Genomic DNA, 17,309 nt, shown 5'->3' with positions numbered 1-17,309 from the left:
ACCGGTCAGATTTATCTAGTGACTGTTTTGAGGGGTCCAACCCCTAGGTTGGGGGCCACTGGACTAAACTAGCTCACTGTATAAAAAGTAGGTAAAACCAGCTCCAGCTCGAGCAGCAGCTACAATAAAATGCTGATGAAGCATTGATGACTCAGTATAAATACATCTGAGGGACAGTCTGACCTTGGTAGCACTACATTAGCTGTGTTTTGGTCTGTACAGATGTGTTTTTACAAATTCTATGTTGTTTGAAAGCTTTAAGTCTCCTGATTCTATCTGTGCAAAGCATTTTAGGATCCACATATCACTGCAACAGAAACAGACACAGAACTGGTTTGGACTAGAAACTGTTTTCAGTATCTCCTCTGCTCAATCTGATTTTCTGGTTGTAAAACTGAATGAGTTTCCCATTGAAGGAGACCTGGGTTATGACTATAATCAAAATGGTTGAGGACCAGTAACCTTTTTATTTTGGGTGCATTATTTATGGTATCGTGCACAAAAAAGGGAGTGTCTGCTAAGGTGTCACCGGTCACAGGAGACATCTACTGCACAACTCTTGAACCACTTTTAATATTTGAAATACATTTTGATGATGTTACTTTTATCAGTAGTTTTGAATTTTGATTTTCTTGTAGGGCATTTTTATACTGTGGTAGTGGTACTTTTACTGATGAATTACTACTATTATACTTAAGTTTATGTTATTGTTTTATCTGTTGAGGTCACAGTAGAATAAAAGCTTCATTGCTTAAGTTTTATGGGTCAAGCAGAGCGAGAGCACACAAGGAGATGAACAGAAAGGGTGCTGGTTTAACAGTTGGCTTTGTTTATAGACTAGTGGGAGTGTGTTTGTTCAGTGTGTGTGCGACTTCATTCACTGTGATGTGACTCAGATTGAGGCCTACAGACACAAAGGCTGCTCTGTTTGACCTGCTGAGCCTGTGTGTCTGTCAGGTTTGCTAGACTTACGAGGACTCGTTTGTGGATATTTTGGGGGTTCTAATAGTGCCTGTAGTTATTGGTCCAGAAAAAGGGCAAATGGGATTAGGGTAGATTAAAAATATTTTTTTACAACAAAAACTAAATGAATAAAAAGTATCAAAATGAAAACCAAATTAAAACCAAATGATAACACGCAAGATGGGAAAAAAATTAAATGTACAAAAATGAGACAGAAAAAAGTAAAACTTGGTCTCCAGCACAGGTGTAATATGAGATGTTAAAGGATGTTAAAGAATTCTGGTTTATTCAAAATGGTGAATTTCATATAAAAGCTGTTAAGATTCTGGGAAACAAGGACACATGTAAATCATGAGGGAAAACACCATAAGCCTCCTGTGGCTTTTCATATGAATCATTTCAAACACTTGAAAGAAAGTATCCAACCACTATCTAACTGCATAAGAGATCTACTTGGCCTTTCTCATGTTAAGATTTGGGGGTTCAAACTTGGTAAGATCAACTGTGGAGTCTAGACTCTTGAGGTTGTGAGATTGCAATTTAGATAACAGCACTCTTACTGATGTCGCCAGCTCATTCACAAATGTTCACTTTGATGGTCAACTATACTGAGTATGTGGTTAAATCAAATGAAAAGCAGACATGAAGGATGGACACAGAGGCAGAAGGACAATGTACCTCAGGAAACTGGTGGTGTTCTGGAGGAAATACCAAAGGCTGAAGACTGTTTATGCCATAAATGTGTCAATTAGTAAGAGTGATTTGAGCTGTGTAACTATAATGAATTAAAATTAATTTGCAGTGCTTATCAGTGCTGTTGACCTGCAGACCAGTGTGTGTCATCTTTCTAAAATCAACTGGAAGAAACTGGAACTAGACAGTATATCTGCCAAGAAAATCCAGCGTGGTAAAAAGTGCAATATTTCCCTCTGAAATGCAGTATAGCAGAGGTAGACAAGAGCATAAAATACCTCAAAACTGCATAAGCTCAGTACAACCACAAAGGCCACAACTGCAGTTGCCTCACAGATGATTCTCAGCTTCAGTTTGTGAATCTGTTCGCCACCTGCTGGCCATCAGCTGTCACTGTTTCAGATTTTTTTTACCTGAGTCATTTCAATGACACCAGCCAAAGCTCAAGTGTTAAAAACAGGTCAGCTAGACAGCAGCGGCATCACAGTGATGCATATCTGTGATACTGATGATGGCTACTGTTTCAGAATTGTTTAAAATGGGCACAGAGTAATAGCTTTCATTTATTTAGCAGTGTACAAATTAGAAAAATGTGCATTTGCATGAGTCTTTACAGAATAATAGAATTGTTTTTTCATTATGTGACCTTTTTAAGTTTCTTTTATCATTAACACAGAGGCTTCAGAGCCTTTAAAAATATTTTTTTTACACATCAGATGTTGTGTGATGAAGAAACAGGTTAATAACAGCTGTTTAGAGTCACTGTGCTGCAATTATTCTACCTGTACGTTCAGGCTCAGTTTTTACAGGAAGACGTGTTCCATGAGTCGGGCTCCGTCTAGGTCTGGGGACAGGACCCCGGTCCCGCTCTGGTCCAGCAGGATGGACAGGACAGCCTGGCTCAGGTCAGCCCGCTTCAGCTCAGAGCACAGAGATGCAACATCACTCCAAACGTCCACTGAGGACTCTCTGTCCTCCAGGATCACGCCCTCCAAAACCCCTGAGAGGACAGAGACACACAGGGGTCACCTCAAGTCAGGTGTTGATAGTAGTTTGGTTTGTTTCCTCTGTTCGCCCTGTTTTTTTTGTTCGCCCATGTGGGATTCATATTTATGCCCTGTGAGGCCTTGCAAAAGCAGCAGACACTGACTTTATCGCAACATTTTGCAGTGAACAGTCTTTAGTCAACAACATTCAGGGCCCTCTGTGTATCTTTAGCCTCCTGCCAGAAACCTCAGTGTCACGTTCAGCTCTTGTCTCAACTTTGCAACACATATTTGCAAAGTCATCCCAGAATCCATTCAATCTGGAGCTTTACAGATACTGAATCCATCATACATGCTTTCATTTCCTCACAACTCGATCACTGCAGTGCCCTCTGAACTGGCATGAATCATAAACCAATATCCAGACTAAAATCAGAGTTACCTTTCAAATCACTCTTAAAAACATACCTTTATTGTGGGACTTTCTTTTTTTTTTTTTTTTATTTGGTAAACATACTTATGTAAGGTTGTGTGTGTACATGCATGTTATTTTGTCCTTTACTCTTACTATTTGAGCTCATTGTTCAGTTCTTTTTCCACTGCCTTTTGCCTGCACTTTGTAAAATATTTTGTAATCTTAAGATTCTTTATCACTCTTATCATTATTATGCAATGTTGCACCATCATGAACTACAGTAGCCCAGAATGGACAAAACAAACTGTGGCTCTAGAGGGGGCCTTTTGTATTTTTGCGTTACCTGAAGGCCACCATAGATTCTCCTACACTCCTGGAAGAGGAGGGGTGAGGGGAGGAGTATTCAGTGGGTTGCAATCTGGAACCACACCACTAGATGCCACTAAATCATTCACACTGGTCCTTAAATATTTCAGAAGAATGAGCTCACTTGCAGCTGCAAATATTTTAAAAACATCCCCGAACGTGGCAAAACATAAAACACTGCAAAAGTCTCCTTACACATACTGAAGTAACAGTGAAGTAACAATATGCAAAACATATCTTTGTGTGGAGGTGGATTCTGTTCTCCAGAGGAAGCAGAGTGTGGACTTTTACTCGTGATAAAAATGTTCTGTCAGGTTTGATGGAGGTCACAACTCATCATCAACACCAAATGATCATGTCATTATAACTGTTAGATCCTGACAGATTCTGTCACCTGGTTGAATCAGACACTGTAAATAAAGTACATAAATCATTCTTGATGACTACATGACTACATAAATGATTTAATTAACTACTTTAAAAATGACATTTGAACTGTTGAGAGAAACTTACTTGTCAAACAGAACATCAGCTACACGTGGAGAACATTATTAGTAAAACTCAGCCATTATTCTGCTTCTTACTGACTCTAACTTTACTGCATTAAAAGTTTATTTTGATGCACAGATCAGTCTGCACGAGATGAAACAAAATGCAGCAAATGAAAAAAGTCAATATACAGCACAGGTGTGTGATTGTGCCTTTATATGGTACTATCATTGAATATATTTATGGTATAGTCCTATTGTTTCTTTCTTTTTTATTTTTCCAGCGTCTGGTTACAATATTAGTTATTTGTTGGTATTCTTTTCTTGCTTTTTGTTTCGTGATTCATGTGGCTGCTGTAATGCTGAGATTTAACATTGGGATTAATAAAATATCTATCAATAGGTATAAGGTGGTCTCAGGAGGTTTTAATGCACCAATATTACACTGCATCATTTAATAAGTATAAACACATCCTCATCCATCAAGTTTTTTAGACTACTGCCTGAGGGAACTGTGTTTGTGGTAGCACTGGCTTCGCGCCTGCTGATTGTTTGTGATTATCTGTCAGTTTACGTACCTCGTCCTCGGCTGACAAAGCTGTCCAGGAGCTGCAGCGCTAACTCCTGCTGCTGAGGATCAGCCAGCAGAGAGGAACAGGTCCTGCCCACTGACAAGAAGGCCGCCCGGCCCTGCTGACGTTCTGTCAACAGCCGGAGGAGGGCGAGGCTGGGCGAGCGATACAGAACCCAAATACAGTCCTCTGAGAGAGAGAGAGATTTTCATATAGAATGCTGCTGAATGAACTTAAAATGACTTACAGTGTACTTGTTAGGACCCTCTTTGACATAATACATTCTCTAACCCCTCCGATCACCAATATCAAAACTGATATTGATTGATTATGATATTGATACTTTTTATGAGGTGAATGCATTCGCCAAACATGAGGCATTTCTTTTAACTATTCTCTGTTCGTGATGCCTGAATCTTTGACCTGTCTTTCAAAGTGATGAGGACTGGCTAAAAAGTCCTCATAACAATGACTTAAAACTGACACTAGTCCTCATAAAGACAGCAGTACAAGCCTCCACACACACACACACACAGACGCAGACCAGCTGTGAAATCCTTGCAGTGGTTAATGAACTCTGCGGCACTGTGGATGAGGCCTCTCCTGCACATGCTCAGTGCGGTCTTCCTGTCCAGCCCGCAAGCCTGATAGACGACAGTGCCCAAAGTCAGACACAGGTCAGCCACGCTGGTGTTTTTCTGAGCATGCTCGGTAAGGATATCGCCCAGGTGCTCGGAGAAGGTCAGTCTACGAGGAGAAAGACTTGAAAAACCAGCAGAGATCACGCAAACAGTTTACGCTGTGATAATTTGCTGTGTTTACTTATTCTGAGTGATGGCGTGGGTGACGAGCTGCGAGGCGCCGTGCTGCAGGGCAAAGAGGACGCACTGCAGGGAGAGAGGGGCCGACAGCTCGACGCCGGCCGGGACGGTGATCAGCAGGGCCTGGAAGAAGAGGAGGAGTGGGGGGACCGACCCCGGGGAGGCTCTGACACCTGGGAGGAGAAGAGGAAGAGAAAGTGACAGGTGTACAGGAAGACATGTCTCAGTAACTTTAGACCTGCAGATACTCTGCCAAATATATGACTTTAGTACAAACTATAAACATGCTCATGAGGGTGGGTGGTTTTACACTGAAACTACAGGAAAAATTCCAGGCATACCAACTCTCACTTCACGCTGACATTACTCAGTCAGTTGATGTTTACTGGACACTTACAAGTCATTTTTATAGACTCTAACTTGCTTCGTACCATGTCTGAGTTCAGCTGCCCTCCCTCTCCACTTCTCCACTTACCAGCTTTAACTCCAGTATTGTTGTTCAGTGCCCAAGTACACTTGCATATCTACACATCAATGAGTTGGACTTTGGGGTCAAGCGTAGTCGTATCTGGGCCTGTGTCCCTGGTGTGAAAGCCCTCTTAGTGTATAACCCCATTTAGTATTATCATAGCTTCTGTTTCTCACTGGAGTATGTGTCACGTTAGCTGCCAAAGGTGGTGTGTATTTAGAAATATACAGTGCAAGGATGTCAAATAAAAAATTCACCTCTAAACATTAATTTTAAATGTTTTCCAGCTAATTGTTTTCAGAATAGTTAAAACATGCATTTAACAGCTGCTATGTAATATGTTCGTAAATCACTTATTTATACATAGTGTGCATACGACAGTACAGATGTGTGTGTGTGTGTTGCCCACCTTTGAACATCTCCATGATGTTGAGGTTCCTCAGGACTCCTCGAGGAGATCTGGCAGCGAAGAGAGCAGCTTCCTCATACTGAGCTGAATCAAAGAGCTCAACAAATCTGACAGAGTGGAGGAGAGGAAGAAAGATTCAGAGAGAGTTCAGATAAACTGATCCAGACTTGTTTGTGAACGCAGCACCTGTCCAGGTAATCTGCCAGGAGTCTGGACTCGTCGACTCCAGTCGGCTCATCGTCCTCAAACAGCTCAGCGTGGATGCTGTCGTCTGTCACTGCAGAGCAAACCGGAGAAGGTTTGAGTCGCTACAATCAAAGGTGTTCAAATATTTATTTACAGATGTGTGAGCGTGATGACACCTTCACTTTGTTTTTAATTTAATCCTGAGTGGCACCAAAGCAAACTGAAGATATAATAAAAATTCCTGGACATAACATCAAAACTGTCCCCCAGTCTCACCGCTGGTCTGTCTGATGTTCTCCAGTGTGGAACGCAGGAGTTCCTCCAGAGGAACCTGCTGCCCCTCCTCCTCCCAGCTGGACAGACAGTCACACACAAACCTCAGACGCTTGTATCTGCAGACAGACAGACAGAAAAAGAGCTCAGTAGAGTCTATGTCAACATGAAACTGTCAAAATTTTAACACACACACACACACACTGACATTTTCATGTCTTTATCTTAAGTATCTTAAGTATTTCTCAGATCAGGCCAGACAGAGACAGCAGCAGGTTTAATGTTTTCAGTTCTTACACGACTTTCAGTCGTTCGTTCTCGGTGCTCAGCTGGTCTCTGTGGCACTCAGCGGTCTGCAGCTTGGCGTCCAGCCCAGCTTTGACCTCCAGAGAGACACAGCGACTCTTCCTGTCCAGTAAAGCAGCTCTCTGAGCCACAAGACGCTTCAGATTCCTGTCCAGAGCCTCAGGATCCTCAGACTCAGCCACTGTTACACCTGAGAGATGAGACAGAGGACAGAAGCAGTTAACAGCCACTCATTCTAGCCATGGATGGATAATGAGACAATGAGACAGACAGACATGCTCACACAACTAACAGGACAACTAAGTGAACTTGAACCAATCAAGCCTAAGTATCAAATATCAGAAGTACCAGGTATCCATGTGTTCTGCTCTTTAGATGATTTCCGTCTCTTGATCTCCTCTTGAAGTTTTGCTGTTTCCCTCTGGAGGCCAGAGATTCTGGAAAGAAACACATACAAGCTTATTTCCACATCCGGCAGTTTCAGAGCAACATGATCATTCATCAGGAGTAGTGTTTATGTCCCCCTGATGAATGTAAGTCCAATATTCCTTCTCTTTTAGCTCATTCTCTACCAGCTCCTGAGGGAAATACCTGGCTTTTTAGCTGCTAAATGCTCCACTGTGTTCATCAGCTAGTCTCTAACTGTGTGTGTCTGATGTTTTCTGCTGAGCAGGCAGGGTCCAGTGCCTTTTTACAGCTTTTACAGCTGCCTGCTGCAGCGGAAAACAACACTATGAGAGCGACAGTGAAACACAACAAAAAATGAATGTAATGTTAGTCATGTTGGAGTAAAAAAAATTATGGCAAGTCAATTATATCATCATATTATAGCAAATTTTAGACCTAAGTCAAAATACTAAATGAATAAAATGCCACAGTCTTGGTCACCATACGTCAGTATTGTGATAGAAAGTCAAAATCTAGATTTAATATTTGCTTAGATTTACTAAATCATAATTGAGAGGCCATAATTGGTCCATGTGGTACAATAAATCAAATGGAGACATTTATATTTAATGTTATTAATGGTCCCTTACAGTTAAAATGAATAGATAAAATCATGAGCCCTCAAACAGAAGAACATTTCCTCACTCAGTCAAGGTCTAAATTCTATTTGGTCCTCACAAAGACACACACCTGTCCCGCAGCTGGTCAGCTCGTCTCTGGCAGGTTATTAGTGATTTGGGATGTGATGTTGTAGCCTCCAGAGTTCGCTGAGCCGCCCTGGTTTCATCCTCCCTCCTCTTCAGCTCCCTGATGACATCGTCATACTCAGCCTTTATGGTCAACAGCAGTCTCTTATAGTGCGTTGTTCGTGCAATCACCTGTTGGTAAAAAAAACAAAGAGGGAGGAGGGACAACAGGAGCCCAAATTTATTTTGTTCTCTGATTTACTCAAAAATTAAGAAACAGTAATCTTGAAACTGCTTAACCTGCAAAACTGATGTTGACGCAAACAATCATAAATTATCCAACAGCTTTACTAAAACGTAACATTTTAGGAAATTCTGGAACAGAATTTTAGTGTTTCATGATTTATCCTATGGAGGTGAAAGTAGTATTCAGATCCTTTACCTAAATACAAGTACTAATGCAACGCTGTATAATTACTCTGTTATGACTGAAAAATTCTGAAAATAGTGAGAACACAGTGACTCAGAACCCAAAGTAACATCTTTGCCTGTATCATGGAGGGCAATACAAGAAGATTTTTGGTCGTGACAATAGCTCTTTTCCTTACACTGCATCAAGCTTCTACTTACAGAGTGGATGACTCAAGTTTGGTTACATACAATGTTACAAAGAAGGATGTTTTTGGTCAGATATGAATTAGACTGTGATGATAAATTGCATCAACAGCAGTAAAAGCATTAACTGTAGTACTGTGGTAGTCTGACAGTATCAGTAGAACAGAGTAAAGTAACAAATACTTGATATTCCATTTCTGTACTTTGTACTTCATCACTTATTCAGAGAAAATTAATTATTATACTTCCCACTTCACTACATTTACTGACAGTCACTAGTTATTCATTCAGATTACATGTGAATATATAATCAGATTATGAGGCGTTGTTATGGATTAAACTATAAACAGTATATAAAGTTGACATGTTCTGTATAAGATTTAAATTCATCAATCACCTTATTAAACACGGAGCGGTAAATAATGTACCGGAGTTCGTCCACACCATCTTCCGGACACTGCAGGTACCGTTTCTCATGTTCAATAAACTCATATAGAGACTGAAAAAACCTTTCATCGTTCTCAGATATCAAAATGTCGGGTGATGGATGTCTTGCTTCTTCTCTTGAAGACAAACTGTTGAAATCTTGTGGCTCAGACATTGTTATTTTATTTTTTTTTATATGTAGTCTATGTTATTTAGTCATACATTACGATAGATTCCAACACTTTCACCGAGTAGCCATTTTGCAAATAATGACGTTGCTATGGTTACCGTGGAAAGGTACAGTGTACAGATTGGGTTCCTTAAAAAAAATACTTGTATTTATTAGATATGTTAGATTAACGTTAACCCATATACCGGGTGATAAAAGTCACCAAACGACCACGAAATCGAATATTTTCAGGTGTTTTCGATCAGGCGCTGTGACGGTTACCTACCCCGTGGAAACGCGTTCAGAAAACCCCGTCGCTCGAACCGAAAGCCCTCTTCTCATGATCCGCCATTAGGAGTGAGCCAGTGGTAAGATCGTGCTCTGCGTTTTAACCGATTATTCTCACAAAATAACGACTTTTCAGACCCCGTTTAGCACAGATAATGAGGTAAAAGTCCTGTGTATGTTCTCATGTAGGTGGGTTGAACGCCAGGATGCAGATTTTCGTCAAAACCCTCACGGGGAAGACTATAACCCTCGAGGTGGGTGAGCCGGGCTGTGATGGACGCTTCGGCGGCCGTCAAGAGTTTTACTCAATTTACTGTCAAATTAACCCCAAAACCCCACATCTGACCCATTTATTAGCCGTATATTGACTGCTGTGGTGCTCGCAAGGGCTTAAGTCCTAACGGAGTGGTTGCCATCTCCTTTTATTTTTACCATATAACAGAAGCTAAATGGCTAAGCTAGCTGCGGAGAGCACCATATACACGTGTGGGGCAGCAGTGGGCTAAATCCGGCGCAGCTCCCCTCACAGAGTTCACATTTACGTATATAACTAAGTAAAATTGCATGTGTGGGTCTAAAGATAAAACGTTGAGACTTGTACTTAGGATGTGACCGTAGCTCTGACCGGAACAGCGTGTCTCGGCTTTACCTTGTCATTGTTTTTTACAGGTTGAGCCTTCAGATACCATTGAAAATGTTAAGGCCAAAATCCAGGACAAAGAGGGTGAGTTAATTGATTTGTGTCGTTTTTTTCCAATGTGCTGTTCCGCTGCATTTTGCTAGACAAAACAAAATGAGTCTTACACGATTAATGTTCTCTGCTTTGCTGTAGAGCTGTACTGATGAGTTGACAGTTGATCCACTATTGTAATATTCAGTTTTACTCATTTACACTATCTCAGTACAAATTTACGCGAAGTAGTCTGGCAATACTTAGTACTACTCGTTAAGTACAGTCTAGAAGGAAATACTTTTACTTTATTTTATTTTACTACATTTATCTGACATATACAGTTACTTTGATTATACATATTTACCAGGAGTAGCTCATGAAAACAGATGCAGTGTAGTGGTATCAGCTACTTTTACCTAAGTGAAGGATCTGAGTACTGACATGTCAGACAAAACAGACATGTGAAGATGTCCCTTTGGATTATGGGAAATTATAATGGGAAGCTTTTTTTCCATTGACAAACAATGATAATGTAAATAATCATTAGTTGCAGTCCTACATCAGTTAAAGTTTTGTTTAACTTATGTTGATCTTTCTGTCTTATAACTGAGGTTCTGATTTATAATCCAAAATTAAACCCTTTGCTTATTGTGCACAGCTGGTTAATTATCTTTATAAAGTGAGGAGTGAAGAGTTTTCCCCTTTTTCTATCATCAAAGTTGGGGGAGAGTTTAATACGGTGCAGCATCACATTTTTTTAAATCATTTTTGTTCCAACATTTCACTGAAGCGAGATGTTTACAGCTGCACAGTCCATCAGATAGTGATATTGTACGTATTCTGTTGCTTCATATCAGACACATTTGTTTGAACTTGATATATTTTGCATCCTTGGAAACTTTGAGCACTTCACTTGACTTTAAAATGCAGATCTGTGGGTTTGAATAAACGTTAAGTGCACATCTGTAGTTTGACTGCACCAGCAGAGCAGCATGGACTCTGAGGAGGTGGAAGTGGTTTTAGAAAATAGTCGTTAATTGCAGCCCTGTTTTAGTTCCTTGGTTTGCAGTCTTAGAGTTGCAGTTACATACATGTAACTGTTGAAACAGAATGAATGTGATAAGTGGTAAAGCTTTTGTCTCCGCTCATTTATCTGAGGCTGTGGTGGATTGAATTACAGACAGGGTATTAGTTTGATGACCTGCCTGGTCCAGTGTTGGTGTTGATACCTGGGTTTTCTTGTCTGCAGGTATCCCTCCTGATCAGCAGAGGTTGATCTTTGCTGGAAAGCAGCTGGAGGATGGACGCACACTGTCCGACTACAACATCCAGAAGGTGAGCTGAGGGCAGAACAGGAAAAAAAGAATAAAAAATAATTTTTTGATTGTTTCATGTGGCTTTACAGGATCTAGAAGACTGGACTGTGATGTACACATCAGTTTGTCTGTTAACTATTATTTGTTTTTCTTCTCAGGAGTCCACCCTGCACCTGGTGCTGAGGCTGCGTGGTGGTGCCAAGAAAAGGAAGAAGAAGTCCTACACCACCCCCAAGAAGAACAAGCACAAGAGGAAGAAGGTCAAGCTCGCTGTGCTCAAATACTACAAGGTACAAATATCTCAGTTCCTGTATCATGGTTCAGTATCATCTGCTTCATGCTGAGAGCTAAATCTGCCAGATGCGGGGTGTTCAGACTGCAGTCTGCAGGTTTCAGTTGATGATCAACAGAACTGAAATGGACACAAATTGCTGACATTATTCCCATACAACCAATTAGAGTTAATTTTGATTCAGAGACACTGGATCTTCTGATTTCTAATAGGCATCCTGTCAGTCTGTGGTGAAGACCAGATCAAAAGTGGACTCTGGTTGAACTGGATGCAAAGTTTTTTATCAGACTTTTGCTGAATCAAGCTATGCTTCAGCTAAAATATGTGAAATTATTCCTGTCATTAAATTTAAAAAAGTAAAAAGAATTGTAGAGTTTTATAGTTTCTGTGTGCAGAAACAGCATTCCTTCCCAGCTGTTTTTCTTGATTGTTCAGTTTTGCTGCAGCAGTTGGATTAATTAAATAATTTTTTTTCCTCTTCTGTGTCCAGGTGGATGAGAACGGAAAAATCCACCGGCTGAGGCGTGAGTGCCCAGCTGATGAGTGTGGTGCCGGCGTCTTCATGGCAAGCCACTTCGACCGCCATTATTGTGGGAAGTGCTGCCTCACCTACTGCTTCAACAAGCCTGAGGACAAGTAGACAGGGAAGGACTGAGGGGCGTTAACAATAAAGACGAAAATGTTTTGACAACAACTCCAAAGACTCTGTGTATTTACTCAAGTTTAATTTGGTGAACTAATGGTAAAAGGAGAATTTGAGACAAGGTACATTGGTCTGTGAGTTTATCAGAACTGGTAATTATTTTAATACACTAAATTGGGGTTGCAATTAAATATTCTCATATCATTGTAAACTGAATAGATTATGGTACTGGACTAGAAAGCATGGCATTTGTCTCTCTATGACAATTAACAGACATAGTTCCAATAAGAAATTACCTTGACCCCTAACTCAGTGCTGCTGCCTTGAAAAACTGAAATAGTTAATGATCTTTAAGGAATAATTAACTTAAACTTAGTCACATTTTTAACAATTTTACATGTTTACAGATAATATTTGAACACTGATCACATATAAAAGTAAACACCTACATTGATTTAAAATGAAGATCGCTTGGTTCTTACGTTTGTGAGATGCAGTATTGGTGTTCTGCTCAGAGGAACAGTCTGGACTCTGAACAACCAGAAACAACATGCAGCACTGTCCTGATTTGTATGGAAGCTCATTTCTGCCAAGAAAACATGAAATATTTATATTAACAAAAATAACAAATGCAGTGAATCAAAATGATGGGAATCTGATACAAAATTCTGACTAATTTGAAAATCTGTCTTATAGTCAAAATTCTGACCTTGACTTTCTGATGATGACTCCAGTATTTTTGAACCTGGGTCTTATTATCAGACCCCCACCAACAATTAATGTAATTTTCCAAAGATTTATGTCCCTATCAATCATTTCCACAGTAAAACAAGGTTTGAAATCCCAAAATAAAAGTTCAAAAGAGTCGAAATTGTATTAAATCATGGGGAAGATTAGAACATTAACATTTAAGAAAATTATTGGCCCAACTTAAAATTTGGTGTGTCAAAATTATAATTATGTAATATAAATTTTAAAAGTATGGATTACAACACAAGTCAAAATTTGCAACATATAAATTTTGACTTTCTGTTACAATAATTACTTTGAAAAGGTCAAGCTTATACCTGGTTATATCTGCTTTATTTGAGTGGGTCTCAATTTTGGCTAGGGTCAAAAATCTGCTGTATTTTAACTCTGACCCTGATTATTTTTATCCTATTCTTTTTTTTCTCCTCTGGGTAGAAATGGGTTTCCATTCAAAAAGTGAAAGAATGTGTGTATAAAACAAACACATCAAAAACAAAACAGCAACCAAAAACCAAAAAAACAACATAAACAACATGTGCATTAAAAGCAAATAAATCAACGAGCTGGTGAACAGGTGAAGGAAGCAGAGTGGACGCTGTGAGTTTGTGTACTAAAATAAGGTTATTTACTTAAAAATCGTTACATTGGACAGACTGTATACAGAGTTTTTCATTTTCCTTGGTAAACTCATAAGGCACCGAACCAGATGCTGTACAAAACAACAACAACACCAAAACAAAACAAAAAACATTAAAGATTTACATATTAGAGATTATTCTATACTGGGGGTTTTCTTGCATATTTATTACAGAGAAAAACACTAAAGTTACTGCTCTTAAATAGCTACTGTATGAACGGTTAGCTTCATTCTCTCGCACTCACTCACTCACTCACTCACAGTGAACACGCACAGCAAGCCAACACAGGCATGTCATCGTGCTGCTGAGGAGAGAAGACCAACACAAAACAGTTAAAGGAACACTCCAACATTTTAGGGAAATCTTCTATGTGTTGAGTACAGAGATAGACCCAGAGTGTGGTTAGTCTAGCTTAGCACAGATACTGGAAGTGGATGGAAAGTGTTAGCCTAGCTCCATCAAAAGAGTCAAGTCTCATTTTTACATTTCTTTTTCTACACCTGTTCAATAAACCGGATAAAACATGTAAAGCCAACAGATTTGCAAGTTGTTGGAACACTGATTTTTCTCTTTTGATGGGGGTATGCTAACAGTCTCCACCCGCTTCCAGTCTTTGTGCTAAGCTAGGCTAAACACCTCCAGGATCTGCCCCCCCAAATATTCTTGATGACAAAGTTTTGAACTGAAATGCTGAAGAAACGATTTCCTGATTGTTTTGAAGGTCATTCAAGGACATCAGTTTACTTCAATGTTGCAGAATGAAGAAGCAGTGGATTTTTTTTGAAGGAAGTTTGATTTTAACAAGCATTCCTCGAAATTAAAATAAACTGACCGGACAAGTTAAACTACAGTGGAGGGAGCCAAAGTCAAGATGGAGCAGGAAATATTATGTCACTTGGTTTAATATTTTTAATTTCAGTTTTGTGGTGGTGAGAAGAACTTTTCTAAAGCAGTGTACTCAAGTAAAAGATTTTAAACTATTTGTACATTTTCTGCAACTTCATATTTCTTCTTCATAGTTACTAGTTACCAGATTAATATTTTACATATACAAATATGAAAATCCTATAAAATAAAATACATTTTTATAGATTTAATCAGTGGTTTCCAATTTATTTGATTTGGGATCTCTAACAAAAAGTCAGCGTCTAGTCATGTTTCTGAGCTCTGTCAGCTGTAAGTTCCACTGGAGACTTTTCCCCTCAAAACTTGTCACATGGTTTCATTTAAAGCAGTTTGAGGCTCAAACTATTCAACATTTTTATAGTGTTATATAAATGTATCTGCAACATTAAGTAGTATTAACCAGCTCCACTTCGAGCAGCTACAACAGTAAAGTGTAAATGTAATAATGCACTGGTCCAGGGCCATTTGTGGAACAAGCACTTTTACTTTTGGTACTTTAAGTGCGTTTAGCTCATGACACTTTTTTATCAAAAGTATTGTCATCCATAATGTGTGTGTGTGTGTGTGTGTGTGTTTGTATGTTGGTGTTCCCAGCAGATGTCCAGCATCTGTTGGTGATTAAAGAAGAGATTTCCCCCTGAGCTGAGCCATAGCCTGGATCAGGAGGACCCAGAGAGGCCACATATTAAAGAGGAACAGGAGGAACTCTGGACCAGTCAGGAGGAGGCTGATGATACCAAGTTCCCACTCACTCCTGTCTGTTAAGAGTGAAGATGATGAGAAGGAAGCCAAAGTGAGGAGAGCAGAGAGGCAGAGCCTCAGGTCAGACTGTGAAGGATCTGAACCAGCCAGGAACTCAGATCCAAACAGTCATCTTTAACCTAATACAGATGACAAGGCCCAGACTCCTCTGAGACTGAAGTCAGTGATGAAAATTTTATCAATGAAAATTTTGTAGGTGTGGCATTTTAAATGCAGAACTTTTACTTGTAACTGAGTATTTTTACATTGTTGTATTAGTTTTACAGGAGCTGAAGTGAAATGATCATTTTGTGAAGACTAGAACAGAAATGACTGATGATTTGGCAAATCTCAGTTCTAAGAATTTGTCCTCTCAAAAAAAAAAAAGAAGCCAAGATTGTCAATTCACTGCAAACATTTCATCCATTTTTTCCTTTTCTCTAGTCTCGCCTACAATGCTGTCACTGGTCTCATTAATTCATGTGAGTCACTGAACAAATCGTTGGACGTGGCAGTGCCTCGGGGGTCAGAGTAAGTTCTACAGGTCTACAGGTTTGGCTCCTTTGGCTTCACCCACTGAGGTTTAACTCAACCAGAGAGTGTTTTTCTGTTTCTTTTTAACTGTTGTACAATAATGACCTAATAGACAGACAGACAGACAGACAAACAGGACGGCAGACGTCTCCGCAGTGACTCCATCATCTCCCGTCAACGTCTCTGAGGAGTCGGCCGGACGTCAACACCACTGCAGCATAGTGTTCTGGTTTCTTTTTTAAAAAATCTTCTTATGAGGAGGCACGGCATCTAATGATAACATTTATTTACACATTAAAATTCACATATTATAATAGTACCTTATTTTTTCTTTTATAATTAACTCTACTGTAAGAGTGGAGATATATTTCAATATGGCAGGAGAACTCAGTCCTGAAGAGAAAAAAAAATAAACAAAAAACAACAAAAAAATTGGCATTTTTTTAAAACAGGCAGATGTGGAGGAGGGCTGGGCAAGGTGGGTCCTTTAAAAAAAAAAAAAAAGTTTCAAACTTTTCATTCACAACAAGCATCAAGAGCCCCATCCCCTCACCTCCTCTGCCCTCCACAAGAAGTCGTCATCAGAATTATTTTTATTGTCTTGTTTGGCTTTCACAGAAAGCGTCAAACCCGGCTGTCTCATCACAGAAAGAGGAGCTGGAGGAGGAAGGACTCTATGTTTGTTTCCAGCTGATGGACTCAAGAAGGAAGAAAGAAGAGCAAGAAGGAAGAAGAAGGAGGAGGAGGAGGAGGAGGAGGTGGTGGTGCACAGTTCAGCCCTGAGACGGGTCCTTTTCTTTTAAAAAAAAAAAAAAAAAAGTTTTTTTATCTCCCAACTTATCCTCCTCTTCCTCCTCCTGATGAGGGGTGAGCGAGCCTGTGGACGCTGGTCCGGTCTGATCCGGTCCACGTCAGGTCAGGCTGGGCGAGTTCAGGTGAATCCGGTGGCGGAGGTGGGACAAGGAGGAGGAGGATGATGATGAGGGAGGTCAGATCTTGATGTCCTGGGACTCCACCATCTTGGCGAGCGTTTTCTTGACTCTGAGGATGGTGAGGCGGGAAGCGGGGTTATGAGCCCAGCACTCTGACATCAGCTTCAGCATGGCCCGGAGGCACTGTGGAAACACAGAGGGCAAGACACACACTGTTAGAGACACATCATTCAGAGGACAGGAGGTCCTCCCATCTCAAAAATGTCATTATTATTATTCCTTATTCATAGTCTGTTATAAACCTTC

The 17,309-nt window shown here is 40.0% G+C and overlaps 3 protein-coding genes across 3 annotated transcripts in view; 1 reads left to right on the top strand and 2 right to left on the bottom strand.

Moving 5' to 3' along the window:
• Positions 1-1,072: 1,072 nt before the first annotated feature.
• Positions 1,073-9,376, bottom strand: LOC108895694 (clathrin heavy chain linker domain-containing protein 1). Its single transcript, XM_018694611.2, has 11 exons — positions 9,093-9,376; positions 8,085-8,272; positions 7,296-7,384; positions 6,939-7,137; positions 6,645-6,760; positions 6,369-6,459; positions 6,183-6,289; positions 5,306-5,477; positions 5,028-5,230; positions 4,490-4,672; positions 1,073-2,656 (listed from the first exon to the last, which is right to left on the bottom strand). Exons 1-11 carry the CDS (start codon positions 9,294-9,296, stop codon positions 2,460-2,462), a joined length of 1,749 nt encoding a protein of 582 aa, XP_018550127.1. The 5' UTR covers positions 9,297-9,376; the 3' UTR covers positions 1,073-2,459.
• Positions 9,377-9,573: 197 nt separating this feature from the next.
• Positions 9,574-12,553, top strand: rps27a (ribosomal protein S27a). The gene is made up of 6 exons (XM_018694613.2): positions 9,574-9,658; positions 9,768-9,832; positions 10,248-10,302; positions 11,501-11,586; positions 11,726-11,857; positions 12,350-12,553. Exons 2-6 carry the CDS (start codon positions 9,785-9,787, stop codon positions 12,497-12,499), a joined length of 471 nt encoding a protein of 156 aa, XP_018550129.1. The 5' UTR covers positions 9,574-9,658; positions 9,768-9,784; the 3' UTR covers positions 12,500-12,553.
• Positions 12,423-17,309, bottom strand: part of bmpr1aa (bone morphogenetic protein receptor, type IAa) — a 52,523-nt gene continuing 47,636 nt past the window's right edge. The window contains exon 13 of the mRNA XM_018694612.2: positions 12,423-17,186. Within this exon, the coding sequence (XP_018550128.1) occupies positions 17,061-17,186 (126 nt within the window). The 3' untranslated portion in view covers positions 12,423-17,060. The remainder of the gene's footprint in view (positions 17,187-17,309) is intronic.

The sequence above is a fragment of the Lates calcarifer genome, linkage group LG16_LG22 (assembly GCF_001640805.2).
Source record: "Lates calcarifer isolate ASB-BC8 linkage group LG16_LG22, TLL_Latcal_v3, whole genome shotgun sequence".
Classification (NCBI taxonomy): domain Eukaryota; kingdom Metazoa; phylum Chordata; class Actinopteri; family Centropomidae; genus Lates; species Lates calcarifer.
Note: the sequence above shows the minus strand (reverse complement) of the source record. Positions and strands in the feature narration are given on the sequence as shown.

Excerpts from the sequence above, each read along its gene's own strand:
- LOC108895694 (XM_018694611.2), bottom strand. The coding sequence starts at position 9,296 with ATGTCTGAGCCACAAGATTTCAACAGTTTGTCTTCAAGAGAAGAAGCA. Across the intron at positions 6,460-6,644 it reads GAACATCAGACAGACCAGCG|TGACAGACGACAGCATCCAC; the intron begins GTGAGACTGGGG and ends TTTGCTCTGCAG. Across the intron at positions 5,231-5,305 it reads CACGCCATCACTCAGAATAA|ACTGACCTTCTCCGAGCACC; the intron begins GTAAACACAGCA and ends TTCTCCTCGTAG.
- rps27a (XM_018694613.2), top strand. The coding sequence starts at position 9,785 with ATGCAGATTTTCGTCAAAACCCTCACGGGGAAGACTATAACCCTCGAG. Across the intron at positions 9,833-10,247 it reads GGAAGACTATAACCCTCGAG|GTTGAGCCTTCAGATACCAT; the intron begins GTGGGTGAGCCG and ends TGTTTTTTACAG. Across the intron at positions 10,303-11,500 it reads CAAAATCCAGGACAAAGAGG|GTATCCCTCCTGATCAGCAG; the intron begins GTGAGTTAATTG and ends TCTTGTCTGCAG.